The sequence below is a fragment of the Solea solea genome, chromosome 21 (genome assembly GCF_958295425.1).
Source record: "Solea solea chromosome 21, fSolSol10.1, whole genome shotgun sequence".
NCBI lineage: Eukaryota > Metazoa > Chordata > Actinopteri > Pleuronectiformes > Soleidae > Solea > Solea solea.
The window spans coordinates 7,609,598-7,634,879 of record NC_081154.1 but is presented as its reverse complement, the minus strand read 5'-3'; the positions used below and the strand labels follow the sequence as shown (position 1 = coordinate 7,634,879).

The window sequence follows — 25,282 nt, the reverse complement described above, 5'->3', positions numbered from 1 at the left end:
GCCAGTACCTGGTGATGTGTGCAGGCCAGGTTGCTGAGGTGCTGCAGCACCCCCTTCTGAAAAGGGGTGAAACACATTTGGTGTCTTGCTGCTTACTCTAATGTCATGAATTCCCTTATTTTAAAGATGTTTCTTACACCAATTGATAATGGTGTCACTGCTCTTGGCATTCGTTGAAGGAAGGAAAGTGTGTTTAACCATCACAATCAGTTAGAAGCTGTAAAATGAGGGTAAAAATCAAATTTTTCATTTTCACTTCAGCCAAAAAAAGCACAACACAGTCAGGTATAAAGGTATAAAATTCTTTTATTTGTTGAAATGCCAAAGCAAAAGTAGAAGTTCATCATCATTCTTTCACTTCAGTATTAAAAATAATCTAAATATATTACAAATCTTCAGCTTAATTTCGTAGCGAGCTCTATACTGTGGGAACAGAAAAAAGATGGATGGCGGCACTGAAAATTAATATTTTATTCAAATTAAAACCAATTAAAAAATCATGTCTAGAACATTTAAAAAAGGAATAAAAAAAAACAAAAAACGATGAAAATGATTCATGAGTGGTCCGTGTGTCAAAGTTTCTGAGGGCTGTGATTTCTGAGCTGCGTTAATGAAGCACTCGTGTAACATCTCAGCTCAATGGCTCATTCTTCCATGGAATTGCCTTAATCAGCTCACATGACATCCAGTGTCATTAGCATTAAGAGCAGCTAATATTCATTCATTCATATAATCATTACATTAAGCTTATTGTTTTCAGTTTAGACCGAAGAGTTTCATCCAAACTTTTTTTCGTCAGCGTGTGTTTTTAAGCTGCAGGTGTTGTGTTGTTGTTGTTTTTCCTCTTTTGTAAACGCCTGTATTCTCAAACATGCATAAGAATGTCGCCACGGTGACTGAAACATCCGAGCTCTTGTGCTTGTGCCGGCATCTGGGTCTACGGTGTTTGTTCTCAGAGAGAAATGTCTGAGGACACGTGCAGCTGTTGTCCCGGCTTCCACTTGGCGCTGCGCCGAACTCCGTCTGCCCTCCTGTACGGCTGATTCCTCAAATCTGACGCGAAGGACGACAAGAAAAAAGAAGAAAACACATCAACAATCTACCTGAGAGAAAGGAATAATAATGAAGGCAATACTTTTAGTCAACTTTTTGGGCCTGAACTTTACCAAACCTCAACCACAGCAGTGGATCCAGTCATAAGGCTTTTGCAGCGTTCACATCTATAATTCACTTCTAAAAGCATCAGACAGTTTCAGTAAACAGCACTGAGGATATTGGCAGATTATGACAGTTTATGAGCCCATTTGACTTCCTGTCCAATCAGTAACGACTTCCTAATTAGCTGCGACTATTAAATGTGTGTATATGTATGTATGTGGTTGAGTTTCCGGGTTTATGACGTGACATCTAAGGTGTTTTGTTTTCTTGTGCTGGAATTGATAATACAGTGAAAGTCTGTAATATGATAATAACCATGCAGATGACGAGCTTCCTCCTCATCATCATCATCATCATCATCATCATCATCAATAATGCCCTACAATCTGTACCATACACCGGATGAGGCCCCGGGAGTCACCTCGTCACTGAAGACAGAGTCACAGAAGAGGCGAGAGGAGCGTTTGGCAGAGCGAGCCGTGAAGGGCACGGATTTTAAAGCTGGAGGCGCCGCAGACACAGAGAAGAAGAAGAAGAAGAAGAAGCCAGGAAGAAAAAAAGAGTGAAATAAGAAATAAGACTTTTTTGAAGAAAAGGAGGAAGATGCAGTCAAGTGCAATATGTGCTCAGTGTTTAAATAGTGCAAATCAACCAGGCTTCGGGTAGTTCTGTACCTGTGATGATGTCCTCAATGGCTCCGTCCTTCCCCTCCCTCACCAGAGGAGACACCTGCCTCCTCTTCAGCTCCGCTATCAAGTCCATCTGCGGCAGTTTGGGCACCATGGACACCTGAAACACCCAACATCCAACACCCAGCACCATCTTTTATAAAAATCCAGTCGCTCAGACACTTGTTTCAACTTCACCCTCTTTTATTGATACTTAAATCATAAGGTTGTGCTAACTAGGAAGAGAAAACCCAGGAAAATGGTAAACTTATTACTCTAATGTCACCTTCTCGCGTGGAACTGAGACGGTACCTGGTTTTCTATGACTTTATGCTTAGGTGGAGACGTTGGAGCTTCACAGTTCAGGACGTGTTGTTTCCTCCTCTGCTCGTTCTCCAGCTCGGCTTGCTGTGAGAGATACAACACCAGAAGGTCAAATAATAAGCACGTCATCAGCTCTGGTTTGTGCAGGAACGGCGTTGAAAATCCAATAATCTGACCTTGTACGCTTTGATGAATCTGACAAAAACGGGGAAGAAAATGGAGGGAGGCGTCGTTTTAGAGTTCTCTCCAAAGTACTCCACAGCCGAGTTATACACATCCTGTACAAGAATTAAACGGAGAATCCACTTCAGCTCTTCAATTCACCCCAAAATAATTACACACAACACCGTTAACACAGCGCTTCATTCAAGTTTGACCTGCGCTGTTTTCCCATCAGCTGCAAGCGAGTTGAGCAGCTCCGTGTTCCCGCTGACAAACGTCTGCAGCACGGGATTCTCCTGCTCCACAGAGAACTCCCTCTTGGTCACCTCCATGCCTCTCTCCAGCGCCCGCACGTCCTGCAGGATGCTGTCCAGAGAGACTGCGAGGCAAAGCAAAGGCGTCGTTTTCATCAAAAGGCCGGTCAGAGGCTTCAAATTAACATTCCTATCACTGCAAGTGTAGCGTGGTAATTATATTATATGGCATTTAAGCCGAGTGAAAGGTCACACTGTGGTTTCAGGGTCAGAGGAAAACATAAGCCGCACAAAGGGAAAGTCTTCTTATTAAATATGACATTTGGCTCTCCTATTTAGGGCTGAAATAATTATTTCGTTAATCAATTAGTCTGTTGGATTAGCGCGTAAAGCATGTTTAAGTCCTTTCCGACAAAGAAATGACATACTCATCGACGCCTTGTCCAGGAAGTGCAGCTCCGTGTAGAAGGACTGGATGTCTGGGTATTTGTCCCGGATGACGCTGACGATGAAGTGCAGCAGCGTCTGTTTGCGGTCTGTAGATTTGGTGTCTAACAGCTGAGGGAAATGCAACGCGAACAGTCAAACACTGAAATGTCCATGGAAATGTTGCATGGTTGTATGTCGCTCACCAAATCCAAACTCTGCAGGCGGAAACCGTACGCCGCCCCGCGCTTGCCGCTGTTCATGTAGTTTCCGAACGCCAAGATGATCTTCACGTCACAGAAGAAACAAATAATGTGACATTTACTTTTCTGCACCATTTTGTTATTAATAAAACACAATACAAAAAAAAGCAACTTTACCTCAAGGATTTTCTTTAGTTTGCCAGAGGATTTGATCGACATCGACACTGCAATGATGGCATCGAGTTGCTGAAAGAATAAAGTTGACATGAAACTTTTGTTTTTAATCATCTTGGACAGAGACTAATAGTTTTTAAGTGTAATTTGCACTGAATTTTCTTTTACATCAGGGCGTCTTTGTGTTTTTTTATTTAGTTTTACTCAATATTTGTCATGAAGTCCAGTGTTTATTAGGAACTTTAACATTCTTTGTTGTAAACAGTTAATTGGTCTCATATATTCAGCAGCTAGAGAAGAAAAATAAGCTTTTATATACTGTGTATACAAGTTATTTTGCCAGCTATGGCAATGTATATTAATGTGCACCATCCCTGTCAAAACAAACCAATAAAATTAAAACTTAAACTAAACTAGGGAAGAGATATTTCCCCTAAATAGAAAACAGATGGTCTACAGTAAAAACAGACAGTTAGTTATTGTATTCCTTGTTGGCAAAAGGAATTTTAAACGCAGAGCCCCTTAATATCATAAACGTACACTCCTTTAAACCATAACTCTATAGAAACATTATGGAATCTTTAAATTGAACAAGACTTTTTGTTATTTATGGTTTTCAGCACAAATAGTTGTCTAAAGCTTATGTTTCCCTTCAGTATCACAGTAACACAGTGAGAGTTTAGTTCAAATACGTACAGAAAACGCTGATTATCCCGTGTAGAAGAAGTAAAGCAGACTACAGGGTGGGTGTTCAGGGAACTCAGTCCAACTTCTACTTAACTTTTCTTTCCTGACACGCGGCCCATGTAACATAACCCCGCATAACCTCACACACTCCACAGGGGAACTCACAGGCTGGATCAGCCGGACGCTCTCGTGGAAATTGCCCATGAAGGTGAGCGTGCTGATGTGCTGAGAAAGCCGCGGGATCTTGCTGAAGTGAACCATGAAGCGGTCCTCCTCGCTGAGCTCATCCAGGGGCCTGCCCTCACACTCGTAGCTGTGGATGAGCTTCATCTCGTACTCCGTGGGGATGAAGCGCTCCAAGAGCTCCAGGAAGTCCAGGCTCAGAGCTTTCTGGTTGTACCTGCAGGGGAGGATTCCACTTTTAATGTGTCTTACTGTTTTTTGCAGGAGACACAACATATTAGGATTTTTCCCACATTATTTAAAGCTGCAGTGGGAAAGTGTTGGTGATTTTTATTCTCCCTGTGAGCAAAGATAATGTAACGTTATTTGTATGCCGCTTTCTTCACCTGAAAACTCTCAGAGCGAGGGTTTGTGTGTAAACACCAGCAGTGTAGGTGTGATAGCCACTACTGATGTGATGTATTTTATTTTTAGAAGTATTATTAACACTTTAAATAAGTCTATGATGGAGAATTGACTTATTTTCATGATTCATTATTTCACTATCTACTTGTCGCCGTCTAGATGTCGCCAGCAGGGGGCAGTGTGGGCGCTTCACTGACACCAACAGAAGTAAAGTTGTCTGATTCATTTATCCTCCATCATCTGTTTACTTCAGGGTAGGGCTGATAAATGATTTAAAAAAAATATGTAATTGCGATTATTTTTTATTAAATATCACGATATGAATCACGATATCAGAGGGAATGGAACTTTACGTCATTATTCTCATTTTCATTTGAATAACATATTAAAAGGATAACTGTGTCATATTTGTACAGAACTATGGGAAACGAAGATGTTTTCTTCAGGCTGTAGAATATTTTTGTGTACTATATTAAATCTAAAATGCTAATTTTACCACACATTCTGGCTTTAAAAATATTGCGCTTCCTACAAGCCGTTCAGGGGTCTCAATCCCAAATAATCTGGGGGCCACTGAGCGTCTACTCCTGTCAAGTGAAAACAAGTTCAACTTTTTGGGAAAAGGCAAGCGTTCAGGGTGGGTGATTTGAGTTGAAAATGACATCACGATATTCTTTAACGATAATTTGTGCCAATATTTCACAGAATAAAAGTGTCTTTGTTGACATGGAAAATGTAAAGTTGACAACAGAAACATATTTATGATTCAAAAACCTACAGACTTGATTATAACTTGATATTACGTGAGTTTCAGACCTCTGCTATACTTAGTACCATGGTGGTATCTGTAACACACGGATAAGAATCTTTCTAATTAAACAGCTGAGCGACCTCATTTTTTTTCAGCGGTTGAATTCACCTCTAAAACTTTTACGCGGGTGCTTTGTCTGTGTTTTCAGTCAATAGTTTCAATCTAACAGACATTGGAACAGGCAGAATGTTCTTTAGGTTTTCTACTCACGTCTCGATGGCATGGCAGATGTCAGACGCAGCCATTCCTTCCTTGCGCAGCGTAATAGCCAGGTTTTTTGCCCGGTTGGGCTCCATTAAAGACACTTTACTGGGGGTCTTGTGGACCAGTTTCATCTTGATGGTCCCCACATCTACAGGTGTGGACTGGGCTTTGGTCTTGAACTGCTCCTCAAAGTTAGCCATGTTTAGCTCCTGACAGAAGAGACGCAATTAGGATACGCACAGTGGATTTAACAAGAAATGAATCATATGAATGACAGTACGCCACATCAGCATCACCCTCTCAAAACAGAGTGAACAGAGATGGAAAGGACTGGAAACAGGAATTATTGTTCAAACCTCTAACACGTGCTCATCATCCAGTTCGGTGAAGACGGTTCCTGCCACCTGGTTAGACTTGAGGGCCTGCCAGTTGAACAGAGGCATGCGGTATTTGGTCTGAACTGGCTTCTTTTTTTTACAGCCTAGAAAAATCGTTCCAGATGATGAATTATTGGCCACGTAAGAAGCAAAATGACACGATAACAGAGAGACAGACGGATACATGGATAATCACATGGAGACCCACCCGAGCTCCCATCGGCTCCGCCTCCAGGAGGCAGCAGAGGAGGTGGTGGAGCAACAGGTGGAGGAGGAGGAGCTGTAGTTGAGACTAGTGGCGGTGGCGGTGGAGGCGGAGGTGGTGGCGGCGGCGGTGGCGGAGGAGGAGGAGGAGGAGGAGGAGGAGGAGGAGCTTGTGTCACTACTGACTGCAGAGAATCTTCAGAAAGGGAAAGCGGAGAGTCCGAGGAGGTGGGAGTGCTGTCATTTCCCGTTCCTGCTTCGTCTTCGGCTGTGGCTTTAGGAAACAACAGTGACGTTAGTCTTCCCTTTCAAATGTGTTGATCCATCTCTGAACATTCATTAAAGAACCCTTAAAAAACAAATCCAATACTTTCAGGGTGAAATGATCTTGTGTTGCAGCTGCTGTCTGACTGAAATCACTGCTTTATCCAAGGTTTAGGAAATAAAAAGTCTTCTTGGAAATGTGAATTTTTTTGATGGTGTGAGTAATTAGTCAAGTCACTATATTTTATTGGCTGTGTTGGTTCGAGGTCAACTGAGGAGAGCTACATTGACATTCTGGGCACAATTTATTCCATAAATCATATTTTGTTTACACTCACAGCAAGGGGAACCAAGTCTCAGCTTGACTAGGAACCTGTATGAGTACTCCACAGTCCAAAGACCAATTTGATGTAAATGTGAGTGAGCATGACTGTGTGAGCTCCAACTGCCCCCTCACAACCTTCAAGCAATCAATAATATGAATGAACAAATTCATTTTATCATCTTTCTCAAGAGCTTACTTTAATTAAATGTGGCTTTTAATGTATATTCAACATTTTAATGTGCGCCTGTGACCAAAAAAAAAGGCACGACCTAGATGACTGGCATTTTTATAGAAGTTAACCTTTCTTTTTCCATTGGATTTAAATTGACTGTTCCCTCTTTCAAGTGAGTTGGTTGAATTCAAAGTGAATATGTTATTATTTGAACGAGTTCCTCAAGGACAACCTCATTAGTGCTCACAGGTAATGCATTTTTGGCCTCTGTTGTTTCTTATTATTAAACCAGCTCTGACCTTTCTGTATCACGTGCTGGATGACAGGAACCACCTGAATCTCCAGGTGTCCCGATGGGGAGCGCTCCATTCGAACAACCCCCTGCTCAACCAGGGCTTGAACTTTGGCCTCCAGCTCCCTCAAGGCCTGGGTGGATTGGTCCTTGTCTCTCTCGCGCTCCCGTTCGCTTTCGCGCTCTGTCTCGCGCTCTTGTTCGCGCTGCTGCAGCAGAGTCGCCTGAGCGCACGATTCCCGGAGACTCTCCTGTAAGACATACATAAGTCATTGTACACGAGAGTCAAGAGAAGTGAGGAAGCCTCTTAGATAAGTGGTGAAACATCTGGGGAAACACTTCAAGTACAGTTACTACTGATGAATGACTTTTGGAGCTGTCTGACACTGATTCTGGAGAGTCAGTGATGTGAGGTCATCATGAGAACAGTGCAGGAGTTTTTAGGAAAAAATGTCTAGTTTCTATTCATTATAGAGGGAAAATGGGAAACCAGTGTGTTTGGTTCATTTTAATATTCAATCACAAACAGATACAACAATATGAAAATAGAATATACAGGTTGTGATATTCGGTGTTTTTCCTTTAAGGAAACACAGAAAGGAGACTAGTGCACATTACCTTCAGGAGCTCCACTTCTTTGGTGGTTTGAATGAGCTTTTTCTCCAACTCTGAGACTTTCTCCATCGCTTCCCTGTCACTCTCCTGAAGCCTGCTGCTCAACTGTGACACAAGTTTAAGTAGCAGATCATTATTATCTTCATATGCACTGAGAGGGATTGCAGTACATCTGTGCTGAATAATGTATGAACAGATATTTGTGGGTGTTTGACATTTGACATTTTTGCCCAACAATCTACACTCAATAACCCAAAATGATAAAGTTCTAGCATTTTTTTAATGATTTTCTTTTTGCTAATTAAAGTCTTCATACCATTAATCCTAAAAAAAAACTAAATCTTCCAGTCTCTACATGCTTTGTACACCTGGATTTGGCAGCTTGGACAGAAGGTGAGTGTGAGCTGCCACCTTCAGGTCAGATTTATCCATTCAAGATTCAACCCTCCCTGAAAGCACCTGTGTGTTCTGTTCCTGCAGCTCCTCCATGTGCTCCAGCAGAGTGGTCTTGGTCTCCGCGTCCTCCAGCAGAGTTCCCACATCAAACACGTTATCCAGGTAGGCCTGGATCTGCACCAGCAGCCTGTCACTCTCGGTGAACTTCAGCCTCTGCACACACACAACAACAAATGTGAGATTTGACGAATGAACACAAACCGTGTCATTTCAAAAAGGTCAAACTTGCCTCCAGGTAGTCGTCCAGTCCGTGTCTGGTGAACTCGTACTGAAGGTGAACTCTGAAGTTCATGTTTTCCACTGAGTGGACCACAATGTTGATGAACTGCATGCAAGCCACCTGATGGACAGACAATGGAAATGCTTCATTCAGGATACATTTGTACTGTTAGAAAACCGCTTATTTCAATTATTAGTCAAATGACAGAAGTGTAATGGAGTGTCTTTCGATTTGTGACTGCTGCTCTGATGACACGAGACATATGATGATGTTGTTGCACGTGTTTCATGGTATAATTAAACTGTTACCTGACCAGCATCTAATCAGCCAATATAATATAATATAATATAATATAATATAATATAATATAATATGATATAATATAATATAATATAATATAATATCCTTTTATCCTTCCTGTCACACGTCATAATCTTGAGGGTTGAAAAAAAAATACACTTTAAATTTCAACAAAAACATTGTGCTGTCACAAAATTCCCTGTACTCAAATTCAAATTTACATAATTGCACACAGGCCTTTTAATTAAACAGGACGACTGCCATTTTCTGGGGTTTAAGTGATTAATTATTCCTATTGTTCTGGTCCACACTGTAATTTTATACAAAGCGGCTTTGTTCTATAGTTATGATATAAATATAATACAATTCCAACCAATCCTTTATTTTACAATTACAATTAAAATGAAAAGTATTCAACTTCACCATGAAGTCAATGTTGCTGTCTTCAGTGCGGAAAAACTCCATGAGCTTCTCGAAGCGGCTTTTCTCTGCACACACCTAAAAAAAACAACAAAAAAACAAAAACATCAGATCACAGCAGGCACTCGGTATGAACACGACTGATATAATTTTTAATTCTCTCTCACTGTGCTTCATGATTAATTGTGTAGTTCTTGAATCTAGGTGACGTCTTAGATCTGAGACGCACGCTAACGATGATGGAAGAGATGTGTTCACTGTCTTTTTTACTCCACCTCTTCTCACCAGGGGGCAGTGTACGCACACAGAATTGGATTTTAAAAAAAACACGTCCATCCATCTATTCGCTGTATCTACATCACTCGTGCTTGTGTGACAGGACAGCTCACTTGGCTGCTGTCTGTGTGGGGGAATCTCGTTGTGACATCAGTTTCAGGCTCAAACATACAAAAGTGTCCGTCTCTGCTTTGTGCAGGACGATTACTTTTTATTTCTCCATAACTCTCTCCAAACCAACACACATTATCCAGTGTTCTCTCCTGCTGTCCACAGAGAGGGCAGATGGAGGTAAATGTGAGTAAATCCTCACAGTTTTCTCTTAGCTAACAGCTCAGCAGATCCTTCTGCAGTCTGTCTGTGTTTGCCGCCTCATACTCTGCCTTTTTTTTTTTTTTGCCCACTCATGTCTGCTAAATAATGCAGCATGCCGACCTGGCAGCCCGCACGGTCCAACACAACGCTCATGTTCTGCTACTGAGGGACACATAAACCGGCTCCTGGCTGTGCGCCCACCTGCCTGCACTTCATGACCAGGAGCACTCTCTATCCCACTCTATCACTCTCTCCATCTTTCTCTCCCCCAATCTCCCTCTGGCTCTCATCCACACACACATTCACACACACACTCACACGGCTCCACGTTACCGCAGCACCCAAAACAAGAGCTGCTCAGAGTGATACTCGAGTCACTGCTGTGATAACTGATACCGCACTAATCAAGCAGGCAAGGGCTGATGTTGCCAGAGGATTTGATCCTTACAAGGAGCCAGCTTTAATTTAACGTCGGCTTTCTTCCGCTGTTTGCTTGGTTACAGGACAGATGCTGTATTTTTTGTCACCTGAAGAAACACATGAGTCACATTGTGGCCTTGTGATGGACTGGCCTCCTGTCCAGGGTGTACCCCGCCTATGTCAGCTGGGATTGGCACCAGCTCCCCCCCCGTGACCCTCATGTGGAGGATTAAGCAGTAGTAGCACATTGTGTTTCGATTCTATTTTACACACAACTGTGCGCACGCACGCACGCACACACACACACACACACACACACACACACACACAGTCTGGTGACTGTGTGACTTCAGAGAGAACACTGCATTGACTTACATTAATTTCCTGCAGAGTTACTCGGACCTTAGCCATAATTACTACTGGCCTAATCCTAATCCTAACCTAACCCTAAAATCAGTCTGACCTTAAAACAGCTTCCATGTCATGATACACACTGGCTTTCAAACCATATGACTACCCTTTACTGTACATAATGAACACGTCTAAATGTGTTGGGTTTCAGTGCGTCTTATATTTTAAATACTGTAACATTAGAAACAGAAATCCAGAAGAAAACGTGACTATTGGGCAGGAGTTTGTGCTCTAAAATCACTGGTGTTACAAAAATAGACGTCCAGGTTCACATTTATGCTCCCCGTCTGTGTCAGCGCCGCCGAAGCCACAGGAGGCGACACGTTGGCGGCAGTTGCTGCTTTGTCAGGCAAAGATGAGAGAGAGGCCAAGGAGAGGCCAAAGACGACGCAACAAGTGTTTCACATTTTTACACCTCTTCACTCGCTGGCGGCGGGGCAACTAGATGCAGCAGCTGACAGGGTCAGGGGTCAAGGGACAGCCGGGGGGAATGTCCCTTTGGGGTTCCCCTTAACCTGCTTTTAAACATGTTAAAGCACAAACTGGTATGTCAGAGGTATCATAATACCTCTATGTTTAAAATGAAAGCAGTTTAAAATAAGGCCAGAGCCATCTCTACTCATAATTATCACAGAATTATGACTTTCAGGTGGATTTTTGCTTGTATTATTAACCAAAAAACAGTCATTCCTTGTATTCATAATGGTCATTTCAACTGATTTAAGTGAGACTCGATGCAGAAAACCTTCAAAAGAAGGAAAACTATGAATATGTAAACATTAATTAAAGTCTGGTGGCTTATTTTGTATTAACTTAACATTCAGTGCCATCTCCTCATTGATCTTTTCATTTACCACCATTTTACTTCATGGAAAAGTAACTTGAGTGTTACTTTTTGGGGGAGAATCTTAATTTATTCAATAAACTGTTTCAATTGTACTCATTTTAACACACATTTTAACAAAATTCTTCAAACATATTAAAAGATGTTTTAGGATTTTCTTAGATTTTCTGCATTTCTTACCCAACTACCATCTAAAAATCTCAAAAAGACAAGAAAAGTGAGTCTTAAATTGGCTAACGCGTGCTGAAACACATGTTTTTTCAACACATTTTGAAATTAAACTTCATGATTCTATTAATAAAAATCTGCTTCAGTCTTCCTACTGGCACCTCACTATTGTAGTTAGACAAACATTAAACATGTGAACATATTGCATATTTCAATCATACCTCTTTGAAATTGTCGAAGGCCGAGAGGATAATGTCGTGGCCTCCTCTCACCAAACAAACAGCAGCCAAGAGCTCCAGCACCAGCGCCTTAGTCCTGAAAGATAACATTTGAATCATCAACATTAATCTTTTAATTAAGAGTATTTTTTTTTAAAATATGTTTCATATTTTCTGTGTTTACCTTGGGTTTCTGTTGTTGAGGCTGAGCGTGATCTCATTGACACAACACGGATGCTGCATCACCAGGTTAAACCCCGACTGACGACACACACAAAATGTATTAGTATCCTTTAATTATGACTTCATTTTTTCAATTCTGTATTTCATGATTGTGCATCTCAGATTCTAACCATTACTATAATTATCATTGTACATTTTGGCCTGCTACTGTACTTCACTTCTCTTCTTGTCACAGAAGGTCGTCGATACCTTTCTTTTAAAACAAGCAAGGATACTAAGATGTTGAGTGGGTGGTTTTTAAATACCTGGTAGTTCATGATGGCACGTAAACACATGATGCAGAGATGCACGTCATCTTTCTGGCTCACAACACGTGAGCTCTTCGCAGCTTTCCTGTTTTGGAGAGAGTGGAATCTGCCAGGTGAGAGATGCGGCTGTTACAGGTTTGTTACCGCTGTACCGACGCTAAAAAACGTACAACATCAGTGTCGACTGCGGAGCGGATTGTGTTTGTGGTCTTTTACTTCTGCTTTGATGACACGATGCTTGAGCTGTGTGTTGGACTGAAGCAGACTTAGGAGCTGCAGATCACAGCCAGACTGAAACCGGATACTCTTGTTTTTTCTAACTAGAGGCTAGAGAGTGTGTGTTTATCTGTGATGTGACAGATTTCTCACATACACGCTCAAGAGAGGTGATGCACACACACACGACGTACAGAGACAATGACTAGGAATGCACTTGCTGCAGAACAATTATATGTTTGCGAATGTAGGCTTTTGAAGTGATGCTTCACAGACACTGCTTATTAAGATTTCACAATTTCAAACATTTTTTAAATTATGTTGTTTTTTTGTTTTTGACATCACCTCTTTTACAAATGGTTGCCATGCCCAGTGATAAACTTAAGCAACCAATCGGAGTATTATTTTCTCAATCTATTAATTTTTTGGTCTTATACATAGACTGTCCTGTCCATCCCTTTTCCTCCACTTAATCCTCCACATGAGGGTCGTGGAGATCGCTGATGCCAATCCCAGCTAACATAGGGCAAAAGGCGGGGCACACCCTGGACAAGGACGCCAGTCCATCACAGGGCCACATACAGTAGAGACAATGTACGGTCAATTTAGAGTGTCCAAATTGCCTAATCCTCAAATCTGTATGTTTTTGGACTGTGGGAGGAAACCGGAGAACCTGGCACAAACCCACGCACACACGGGGAGAACATGCGCTGGGCCTTGTCACTGCAAAGTTAAGAGGGCTAACCACTACGCCAACCGTGTGGCCCTTCTTAAACATAGACAACGTGTAAAAATGGATGTAGACATTGATTTGTGATTTCATTGGTGCAATGTCACGTTCTGAAAATGAAAATTCACATAAGTCACCTGCAACCAAGCACCTACTGGATGATACCAGCTGTTAATAACACTAGAACACTGAAGATGAACTGGACCTAAAGAGAGAGACCCTATTCCTTTTCCAAGAGGAATAGGGTTCAATTCCCAGGACGAGTCAAGGGCCAGGGTGCCCCTGTGCAAAGTACCAAATCCCCATTGCCCCCCTTGGTGCAGATAAGTGCTGCCCACTGCCCAGTTTGTGTGTGTTCACCACTGGTGTGTATTAAGGAAAGATTAAAGACAGAGTGCAAATATAACTAATTTTTAAAAATGTTTACTCGTGTTATAAATCAAGCTGTTATTTTTTTCAACCAGCCAAGTCGCTCCCTGGTGGCTAAATGCTACTTCCATTATACTTCCTGCTCTCATTTAACCAGGCGGGGGGGGGGGGGGGGGGGGGGGAGAAACCCCCTCATACAATTTCTGAAAATGCCTACTTGTATTTGTGTACGAGTGCTTGTGTGTGCATGTGAAGTCTTTCTGGAAATCAAACGTAAATAGTCTCAGCTCTGCATCTGTCTGCAGTCTGTCCATGGAGATCAAGAGTTGTTATTTGGAAACAAACCTAATGTTTGCAGCTTATGAAGGATTTCTGTGCATGAATGAACGCAGTTCACTTTGTCTAGGTCAAACACTGTGATTGTATTTTGTTTGGGTGCAAATCACAATGTGTGAATATCGACAGTGAATCGCGTATTTACACTGGATTATATGACAACAAAGAGAGTTAACTAAGGGTTTGTGATGACAATACGTCTCTCATCATACCCAGCTGTCATGTGTTCTCCTCTCCAGCCAAAGTGAACACACCGGTTTACATTTCTTAGTGTAGTGTGGCTCAAACTCCTTGTAATCCTTCATACTTTTTTTCCCACACAGTAAACGCACTTCAAACTGTCGCATCCCTAATGTTCGTCTTCCCACCTGCTTGTGAAGCCCTTGCTGCTCTTGGAGGCGCCGTGAGACGGAGAGTTGCTGGCACTTCTGCTCACGTCTTCCAAGGATTTTTCCGTGCTTCTGTGTTTATCCGCGGGCACTGAGCAGTTGTCCAAGGAGTCTGTGTCGTACCTGTGAGTCACAGATGAGTCAGAGTTTACGCTCATCGTAAAAAAAAGAAAAAGATCTATTTTTGTGTGATGCAGTGATAGGGAGTGTGGCCCTGTTCAGACCTGGTAGAAGTGCACTGACAGAATCAGCTGAGTATCAGCAGCTGTCATAATAACAACAATAGGCACTAACCTGGGAAATAAACTTTAAAATCACATGAACACATACCAGTTTCACTAGATGCCTCTGCCTCCTCTCTCTACACTCATTTTGATGGCAAACAGGACACGTTTGTGTTCATACTGTTAAAAGAATGTGACCATATGCATTCCAGTCCGACTCCAAATGCATCTTGGGACATGATCACCTGTGACGCATATGCAAACACCAGATATTCCAGGATTGTAAACGAAGCGGATACGTACGTGACAGCACTATGGGCGAATGACAGGTAATCCACGAGAACATCTAAGCCTCGGTTCTCCTGGTTTAGGAACTCCTGAGCCCAGCTGAAAGCATAAAGTATGTACTGATTTAGGAGGTTCTGCTGCAAACGGCAACAAACTTCCAAGTGATTTTGTGGAAAGTCAAAAAAATGATTACAAAGAAACTTAAAAGATGACTCACCCTATATGATTGGTCCTCAGGGAAATCTCCAGCTCTCTCAGGATCTGTGTGGACTCCTGGACGCGTCTTTTAAACTGACATCAAAACATAATGCGTAATAAGGTCAGTGAATGCTGAATTATTCCTAAAATGGCAGAATGGGGAATTTAGAGCACCGTGTTCCAAATGCCAATTACTGAACACTCATTTTAGGATTAATGGAAGGATATATTTGGTGTTCCAGAAACATGTACTACAGTCTACGATAACTACAGACAAACATTCACAGAGTGGATAAATCTACTGTTAACATGATTAGTGTAGTGTTTCATTTCCTTCCCACCAAAAGTTTAATCAAGTAAAAATATGGTGATAAGAGTGTAACGGAAAGAGAAGCTCTCTCCAGGCAGCGATACCGGAAGCGAACGCGGGGTTGCTGCTTGTTGGGCGGGTGCGGTGTGCCTCTTGTAAAGAGGAGACACGCCGGATTATTCGCGATGCTGTGGACATGTAATGTGCTCAAGCAGGGACCCAAGCTTGAGCACCAAATATTAATAACAACGTTATTAAGCAGGACATTAATTAGCGTTGAAGCCATGAGTGTTTGTTGTGGTCCGCAGTCTGACCGCGTCTGCCCGGCAGCGAAAGGGAGTCGTCCAGAAACGGAAACATATTATTGGTTCCGGGCCCTAATTGGCCTAGTCCTTTCTAGTTATGACCATGGGGATGACAGCGGTGGGTCTTGATCAAATCCCCTCTGTGTTGTGTCCTTTTTATGGGCTAAGAAAATGTATTTTCAATATTTAAGAATGTTTATTTTTGTCTTGTTATTTATGTATTAATGAATTAACTGTTATATGTTCCCCCTTATTTGTAAATGGTGCTGGCCACCTGCTATATGTTTGCTTGTCCAGTCGATGTTCCTTTTTAATTCTATTGATTTATTTCAAATGTGCCCATGGACACTTACTGCTTGATCCCCCCAAGCCTGAATTAAACTTTATTGTTCATAAATCCACTCCCACTCCACAGCGTCCCCTCAGCTACCTTCACAAAGAGTTAAAGAGATTTAAAAAAAAAGTTCTGCAAACAGAAAGTCACCCATAAGTGACAGATGCGTACCTTTCGACTGACTCCTCCATGATCCAGATAACTCTTCAACTTCTCCAAATATGCGGATGGTGGATTCTTTACTTGAAACCGCTCCTGCACACACACACAAACACAAGTGGATGTCACGTCGGCTGTTTCATTACACAACATTTCCAGAGGGTTTGATCTAAAAAGGCTCCCAGAAATGATTCTACTATGATGCGGCAGTTATTTTATATTAAACTAATCAAACTTTTATTCATTTGTTATTATGCCTCAACAGAGAAAAGCTGCATGAGTCACTGTTGTTTAGGACTAACTTGCTGTTGCTACAGTGATGTGCAATATTGATGAGCGTCCTCATGTGTGTATTTGTGTTTGTGTATTGGTTGAGATGTTTTCCTGTGTTACTTAGTAAACTGAATCACCATCTACAGTAAAAAAAAATAACTATGATGCTTCTGATTGACTTTAAATACAGATTTAATTTAATGATAAGACGGTTTGTTTGGACGACGCATGTGTATTTAAAACATTTTTTCTTCCACTGTAAAGCAGACACACCTGGTCACAGATCAGGTCCCACTTTTTCTCGTTGTCGTACTGACCAAGGATCTTCACCTTGTCCGGTGGGAGATTCATAGTGTTCTGGATGGAGAAATAAAAAAAAATTGCAAATGTTTTATTATTTTTTTCTAATAATTATTATATTGTACCTGCATTATGTTCTGAATTAGACAGGGAGACAGGGAATATGATGTACCTGCACCTCTGATGTGAACCCCACAAACACAATAATATGACATCACACATTCCCTGGTCGGTTCACCTTTTACGGCACCTGCTTCACTAATTCATGACTGTGCTGTAAATGGTTTCACCCTGCGCTTCATCACAGCGTTCTCTGTCAGTCACCGGTCCAGTCCACTGCTGATGACTCTCTGCGTCACGGGTGTGTGATAACCACGCTGGCCATTATCGGGCTGTTGTCACAACACATCTGTTGCTAATATTACACCGTGGTGTCGCTCCTCGCCTACTCGGCACAGTGATTACACGTTCCTGAGAGTGTCTACTTATCAAATCAATAGTAAGATGTTAATTCTGATGACATTATCAAGTAGTGAAGAACAGCCCTTGCCATATTGAAATGACCTTCTTCTGTTTCTGGAGCTGAATTATCCTCGTCCTCTCCACAATAAAACAGACTGAATTTATGAAAATAAACACTGAATATTGTGGCTTCACTTGAAAATCTGTTTTACAACAATATTCAGTGGACGCCAGACGCTGAGCTGGACCGCCACTAGTGTTTGCTCAGCTGGTTTCTATGACAACTTAATTTCCAGAAACCAGACGACTCTAATCCTTAATCTTGTTTAAATATTTGTGCTGTATATCTTAAAAACATTGCTCGAATTGGACAAAGGCAAATCCATTTTAACTCCCAAACAAGACACTAACAGGTGGAAAAATTATAGATTTGTCCAGGATTCAAAATTTGATGGAAAGCGTTCGCTCTAAAGAACAATTAAAGAAAGTAAAATATCGTAAATAATAGTTCTCATGAGTGAGTTTTGTAGTGCTACTAACTTTTATTTTGTGCTGAGCACTTTTATTCACATTTTATCCATGACTATATCCAACCGATAACCTTAATTTGTCAAGTTAAAAATGAATTCATGCTAAAAAATGATAAAAATACAGTGTGTGAAAGTGAAAAGTGAAAATACTCAAACAGCACCTCTTATACCTTCTGTATTATAAAATGCCAATTATGGTATAATAATTCCAACTCTTTTTGAACAGGATTTGTTCAGACAAGCACTATAGCTGCTCACTGACAAACTCCTCATTTCTTCTTGTTGTCAGCAGTAAAATCTGCCCGATAAAGTTTTGTCCTTGGTAAAGTTTTTCTGAGAAGTCCACATGAAAGATTCTGATAAATCCGCTCATGGTGTCCCATTTACTGAACACATTGCGGCACAGAGACCCAGACACGTCAGCTGTACTAATTATAATCTCACACCCACCCACGCACACACACACACACACACACACACACACACACGTGAAACTGGGCTAATCGACAGGAGACTCCCACTCAAGGACAAAACCCAGTCAGCAGCATAAATGCCACATAACCTCCTCGTGTCATATCTGTTTACCCTCATCAGCCCACCGTCCTCCTGTTCGCCTCTTAGTCACCGAAGCCGAGTGACCTGAGCATCCATCACGAGCTCACGGCTCAGCTCAGTCATCGGGCATTGACTCAGCCTGCAGAGGAATGTCCAGCAGTTGTTACTTAGTGGTGATTTACTGCTGTTTCACCTCCGGGGCCTCAGTGATAAGCCTCAGCTGAACCACATTAACAGTTTCTATAATATGTGAGTGTTCTTTTATAACAGCGCTGTTATAATGACGAATAGTAAAAGTCGTACCATGTAGGCATCGTGTGTGCGTCATGCTTACAAAACAGGGGCACAGTACATACTGAACAGCACAGCAAATCAATGGTGCAGTGTGTGTCTGAATCTGATAAACTAGGTCTGATGAATGGAGCTTATGGATCAGTAAGTGCTGCTTATATTCAGTAACTAAAAGTAGGGATGGGACGATACCGATACCAATACCGATATCAAGAATTCAAGTATCTACCGATATTATTCCAATACAGTCATTTTAGCCCATTTTTTACTTATTAATCCCCTAGGAGTTATTCTTTCTCTGTATTTAACCCATCCTCTACAAGGACCCTTCCTAGAAGGTGCCCGGGGAGCAATGGGGGTTGCTCAGGGGTACCCTGTTGGGATGTTCCGGCAACCCTCTGGTTACAAGCCAAGTTCCCTTTCCACTTGGCCATGGGCTGCCCAAACTTGGCCAAGAAGCTATGATGAAGCAGTACATTTGTGCTGAGTCATTTCAAAGGCGTGATTCTCAAACTGTGTAGCAAATATCGTCCTCCCAAAAAGAAGAAATAAAAAGCCCAAACTTTGACTTTTTATTTACATTTTTACAGTCTGTGCACAGTGAAGCATGCAGGATCAGACCGATACCGATACCGATACCAATACCGATTCCCATCCCTAACTAAAAGACAGCCAATGTTTTACTTTCGTATTTTCAAAGGCTACGTCATTCATACTGACTAGACAAGGCATCAATTAACTGCTATAATTTGATTGTGTAGTCTGCTTTGTGTATGTCTGCGTGTGTGTGTGGTTTCTGATTCATAATTCATTACATAAGTCGTGTGAACTGGTTCAACACTCGTCAGAGAGAGTGGATGACACTTACTCTTATACGTATAAATGTAATAAAAACTCTGTAATCTTCGTAAAAAACAGTGTTGAAATTCAAGAATACATGGCTCAGACTGTAAGTAAGACGGGGAAGTGGGACATTTTTTTTGTGTCACTGAATGATGCATAGTGATTCGCTCCTGAATTCCTGAATGTGCTGACTGTCCCCAAAGCATCGATCAATGAAATTATAATGAGCTTGCAGCAGTGGCTGAATAATTACTGCTAAATCTGGATTCTCCCTGAAACCGTTCCTCTAATCCTCCTCGCTGACACGAAGCAGAGTTTTCCATATGATCTGATTTCACCATATCACAAGGTAATCATGCCAATCTGGAGCTCACTCTGGATCTGCTGCTATATAATAGAGTTGTCCCACAGGATTCACAGGATCAGGATCCTTGCTTGTTTTTATTCTATCATCTATTTTACAGATGGTTTGTGTTTTAAATGAGTTAGTACAAGGGAAACTAGTGGGGGGTTTTTAAGGCCACTGTGTTCTGCAGTCACCACACCAACTATCTGATCATGCCAGAGGTTTTGCATGGGGTTGATGTCACCCGCTCTGAATAGGGAAATCATGTCAACCAGGAAAACTCTCCGCTGCCATGTAGAAAATGGAAAAAAGTAAAATAACGTGGCATATAAACATATAAATGCTATTCTTCTGTATTGTATTCTAAGATGTACTTTTCAACTACTCCACAAAAATCCAGAAGAGCCACAAAATGTCCTCTCCCCCTCCCTTTTTCCTCTTTTCCCTTTTTTGTATCTCTATGTATGTACAGTTCACAAATCCACACATGTACATTTACAATTCCACCCACTGCTGCATTCCCTGATGGGAAATATGCAAAGTGTTATGTAAAAGAGTGAGGAGAGCAGAAGTGCTCCACGTAAATCTGGGCTTGAACGAAGCCTTTGAACTGTCACAAACTGTGCATGCGCATGTTTTTCTTTTCGCCGCTTTTCCTTATTGATTTCCCTGCCGTGTTTTTTTGACGTTGCTGCAGTGGCATCATCATCGTGTGATGAAAGCATCGCTGACATATTCTCATGAAGAAACACCACCACCCCCCTGCTTTCCTCTGCTCGTATATCGCACACAAATACTGCACACTCACATGCAAATGATCCTATCATCTTTGCACAGAACTCAGAGGAGCACCTCTTTCCCCTCAGAGCATCTGCAGAGAGACAGACCAACGACCAATGAGCCTCCTCACACACACAGGCTGCACAGGCTGGTTTGCATGCAGACTGAGTATCTCAGAGCGGGTTTTTTGCTGCATCAGCAGACGATGTGGGGTGAAGTGGGGGGGTGGGTGAGTCGAGAGGGGGGGGGGTCTGGCATGGTGGAGGAGAGAGGATCTATTTGGTAACAAATCTGAATGTTAACAGCCCAGCTTGGGGCAGAAGAACATTTTTTTTTTTTTTTAATTTATTTTTTAGTGATTAGTTAAACTGATGCACATGCCAGCTGCTTTTTCTTTTTTTTCCACACTCTGCTGCAGTTACACACCCAGCACAGGCTAGAAATCTGCAGCAGTTGGCACAGGACACTTGTGGCACAGTCATTCATTGTGGGAGCGATTCCACATCCAACACACACCCAGGCCTGCACAGCTATTCTTCTAAGCACTAACATTATTATTATTATGACATTATTTCTTAACCATGACCACTTAATGCCTAATCTTAACCTAACCACAATTCAAATCTTAGGAAAAAAAAACATAACCAGTTCCTCAGAAATTAGGTTTTGCCTAAGGTTTCTCTAAGGTTAGGTGTCTCCATGAGGACTACAGGTCAAACAAATACAAGTATAAAGACACACACAGTTTGCACTGCACTAAATTCATTCATTTGGGGAGCTGACATTAGCATTATCCCTTAACGATGACCAGTTAATGCCTAACTTTAACCTAACCACAATTCAAACCTTAGAAAAACTTGACCAGTTCCTCAGAAATAAGATTTTGCCTCATTGGGACAAGGTTTTGTTCTCCATGAGGACTACTAGTCCTGACAAGGTTACTGTTTAAGTCAGAAAATGTCCTAACGAGGTAACAAATACAAGTATAAACACACACACATGTGTTTGCACAGCTATTCTAGTGAAGACGCTGCATTCAATTCTGTTCATTTGGCCATAAACAGTTAATGTCTGACACTAGCCTTACCACAATTCACTCCTCAGTCCTTACTGGACCAGGCTTTGGTCTCCGTGAGGACTACTAGTCGGGTAAAGGTCAGTGTGCAAATGAGTGCACACACACTTTTACAAACACAGACACACACACACACAACAGCTGCACCTATGAAGTCAAAGCCTCAAACAGCTGACCCGCTGCAGGAGAGCATGTGTCAAATGGGACAATTATGGAATATGTACAGTATATATTATTATTATCTCTGTATGTCTAAAGTTGTGGACACAACCCTGCTTCAGACCTTTAGTCAGGACATCATTTTCACTTTCATGACTACGTTTGACTACATAACGGAATAAAGACAGCTGATGCTGATAGGGGACATCCTACTGCCAGACAATAAATAAAAGAAATAAGAAACAGCTACTCGGCAGAAGTCATTAGAGTTGTGGTCCTGCCCTGAGAAGGAGCGTTTAAAGCTCTCGCCCATCGATTGAACTGCCTCAGTGGAGGGACGTCACATTCATCAGGGCTCTAATGGATCGCTATATACCTTCAGCCTCTCTCTGTTTGTCTGTGTTTGGTGCGATCACCGTATCAGCTGCATATGATGTCACATATCATCGTTCATCACCTCGAAAGGCCGAGCTGAGGAGGAATGCAGTCAAACACGCGGCGAGTCGTCGGGCAACATAGTGAGCATAGCTGCGTTAGGAAGACACACATTTGTATCTTGTTTTTGCAGGTTGTCACAATGTGGACACGAGTCCATCTCGTCACTGTTGTTGTTGTCGTCAGGAGACGACTGACGGCTCGGTGAGGCAATGAGGACAAAACAGAGATATCCGTGGGAAAATGCCGCTCATGAAGTCATGGTTTGGCCATTGTTGCTTAAATATCTGTATATTCTGTTCAACGTTTCAGAAACCTATAAGTGATTCACACAAATAAAACCATCTCCAACCGTTTTATATGCTACACAGCCAATCACGTGGCAGCAAATCAATACATTTAAACCTGCGGAACTAGGGAATTAGGGAAAAAAGGTGATTTAAGTTGCATAGAACTAGGGCTGCTATGACTGATCGATTATTAAATGAATCATCAACTATTTTGTTAATTGATTAATTGGTTTAAAACAAGGTGTTTTTGCTCCATATATGAAAGAAACTATTCAAACTTAATCCTTATGGTTTGTGGACAACACTAGACATTTGAGAACATCCGATCAACATTTTATGTACCAAACAACAAATCGATTCACCTAGATTATAAATTACAGATTAGTTGATAACTAGTTTAGTTGCAGATCTACTAAGGACATGGTTGTTGGCCTGAGTCTGTAAGAAACTGCTAATCTACTGGAGGGTTTACCTAGGTGATGCTGGAGGTCAGAGGAGAATGTCCAGACTGGTTTTAAATGATAGTAACTCTCATTACAACCATGAAACACATCAGACTTTGTCTCCTGCCGTTGTGTGTGTACATCCATATGTGTTGACAGCAGCATTTGAAGCCCATGCACGATGAAACAATGGGATGTTGCTGGATGAGGTTTGACATTCTCGCTCTGCCTGTTTCCTACTCAAAGTTAAGTGATTATGACAATTATTTCCTAAGCTTATGACCACACAAAACTCACCTACACGTGGTGAGATTGGTGACAGCTTAGCAAATGTAATGAATCGAGTTTGCAAAAATCTGTTTTTTGATCAAAACCAGGGGGGAAATTAGTATTATATTTGATATCTGATATCACTGGGCCATCGATTCTTGAACACATGTCTTTCTTTTTATTTTAAAATGGGTCACAGAATAATGTAGCAGTTTTGGACCGTGTCAGCAGAGGTGTGTGACCACAGAAAGCTCATTTGAACATTAGGAAATGATCCTTATTCACTTTTTTAAGTGTTATCTTTAAGGCTATTTTTAGTTTTAGGAATATTTGTGTGTGTTCGGTTTATACCAAAGATACTTGTTGTTCAGGAGGTCAGGAGTTGTGCACAGACTGAAGGAGCGGGCCCTCCCCAGACCACTACCACTACAACTGCACCAATTCTTTTACAAACACAGGTATTTTAAGCTGATTTGAAGCCGCCCGTGCTAATTCAAGAGCCCACGTTTAGTTGCACGTCTTATTAAAATGTAAACAGATCTGCCATTCTCCCTCCAGTCAACCATACAGTGAGCCTATAATGCTGCAGTAAGCCTCGGTATAAAGAAACCTCTGTATGTATCTTTCCACAGCGACATTGTGTACCTGGCACAGCGATAAGCTCGTTCCGAGGAACATGCACATTTCCGACATATCCTAAATTCTTTGTGTTGTTTGCTCCGTGCTCGGCTGCCCTGTGTGAGAGGTGACATGTGCTGCAGCAGACCTGCACAGCATCAGCTCACCAGCACAGCATTGAAGCGCTCCTCCAGCTCTTCTTCAGGTGGCATTGGCAGTTTCAGCCCTGCACTTGGCTTCTGGGGGCCCGTGGAGCCTGTGGAAGCCGACGTCGTCTTGCCCTCCTTTGCGAGGGGCACCTCCATACTTCCTGCTGCGTTCCCCATGATTGTAGGTCCAACAGATTTTAAAAAAAATAAAATAAACTCAAAGACTCTTCTCTTAAAAAAAAAAAAAAAAAAAGTCTCAGTTAAGCAAATATTCAAAGTCAAGTTCTTCAAAGTTCAAAGTGAGAGATTCTGAGCTCCACCGGACTGTGACCTCTCATCATTTCCATGACCCCGGCATGTCACCGTGTCCATACTCTCCAGCAGCTGGATGAAATCCAGCACGGCCACCAAATGAGAGTCAGACCTCACACAGGTTCCTGATGCATTATGAAATCCTAGAAAGAGGGAAAGGGGATATCCTGAGGAGTGACAGGCTGAGTGACAGCTGAACAAAGTGAAAGAGAAAAGGGAGGAGAGGGGAGAAGGTACCCGTTTAGAGCTGCCGCACAAGATAGCCTGAATTAAGAATATAAAATATATACAATACGATTGAGAAGGACAGGTATCACTCCAGTGTTTCTGTCTGCACAGGTGAATAAAAAAAAACTTTACACCAAGCAACTGTCCACTCAGGTAAAGAGATTTACTTGGGCTTGCATGTAATCTGTGGAAGTCTTCCTCTGCTGAAGGACGCTGGGAGCCTCTGGACCTTTTATCTCCATGTCCAGAGGCTAAAACAACAGAGGAAGGCAGATATCCAGCAGGCAGCTACTCTTTCTATCCACAACACAGGAACAGACAGAGAAGCAGGAGGCAGCAGAGGCATTACTTCCAGCAGCAGAGAGCTCAGGGAGATCTAAGCTCTCTGGGTCCTAATGCCTCCATGTACAGGCAACATCACCTCAGTTTTACTGACGATAGCAATAATAACTTGAAACTTTAAAGCTGCAGTGTCAGGTGTCGTGTATGAAAATGTCAATTGTGTCATTTTAATGTTTAAGTCAAAAAGACAAACAATGTGATTATTTATTTAAATTCAGTTAAAGATTAAAAAAAAAATTCTCAATTTTAATCTCAGAATTCTGACTTTTTTTTTTT

General features: G+C 41.8%; 1 protein-coding gene across 6 annotated transcripts; it reads right to left on the bottom strand.

The window, feature by feature from the left end:
* Window positions 1–288: 288 nt before the first annotated feature.
* On the bottom strand, window positions 289–24,957 carry fmnl1b (formin-like 1b). 6 transcript variants are annotated; one of them, XM_058621961.1, is made up of 27 exons: window positions 24,832–24,957; window positions 24,143–24,629; window positions 16,852–16,935; window positions 16,318–16,401; window positions 15,217–15,290; window positions 15,015–15,098; window positions 14,467–14,610; window positions 12,445–12,553; window positions 12,141–12,217; window positions 11,960–12,053; window positions 9,308–9,382; window positions 8,594–8,704; window positions 8,368–8,517; window positions 7,912–8,013; window positions 7,301–7,544; window positions 6,245–6,514; window positions 6,016–6,140; window positions 5,666–5,868; window positions 4,222–4,456; window positions 3,373–3,441; window positions 3,199–3,279; window positions 2,995–3,124; window positions 2,528–2,691; window positions 2,327–2,428; window positions 2,139–2,234; window positions 1,833–1,947; window positions 289–1,053 (listed from the first exon to the last, which is right to left on the bottom strand). In XM_058621961.1, exons 2-27 carry the CDS (start codon window positions 24,299–24,301, stop codon window positions 953–955), a joined length of 3,282 nt encoding a protein of 1,093 aa, XP_058477944.1. In that variant the 5' UTR covers window positions 24,302–24,629; window positions 24,832–24,957; the 3' UTR covers window positions 289–952. The 6 variants fall into 6 exon arrangements, with proteins under 6 accessions (XP_058477944.1, XP_058477943.1, XP_058477946.1 ...); XM_058621962.1 differs by adding an exon at window positions 1,580–1,659 and having other exon boundaries at window positions 961–1,053; window positions 24,143–24,957; XM_058621965.1 differs by adding an exon at window positions 1,580–1,659 and having other exon boundaries at window positions 961–1,053; window positions 12,445–12,532; window positions 24,143–24,957.
* Window positions 24,958–25,282: the final 325 nt, after the last annotated feature.

Coding starts and splice junctions, on each gene's coding strand:
- fmnl1b (XM_058621960.1), bottom strand. CDS start 24,301: ATGGGGAACGCAGCAGGAAGTATGGAGGTGCCCCTCGCAAAGGAGGGC. Junction 3,442..4,221: donor GCGTCCGGCTGATCCAGCCT/GTGAGTTCCCCT, acceptor TTATTCTTTCAG/CAACTCGATGCCATCATTGC. Junction 1,054..1,832: donor CATTGAGGACATCATCACAG/GTACAGAACTAC, acceptor CCTTCGCGTCAG/ATTTGAGGAATCAGCCGTAC.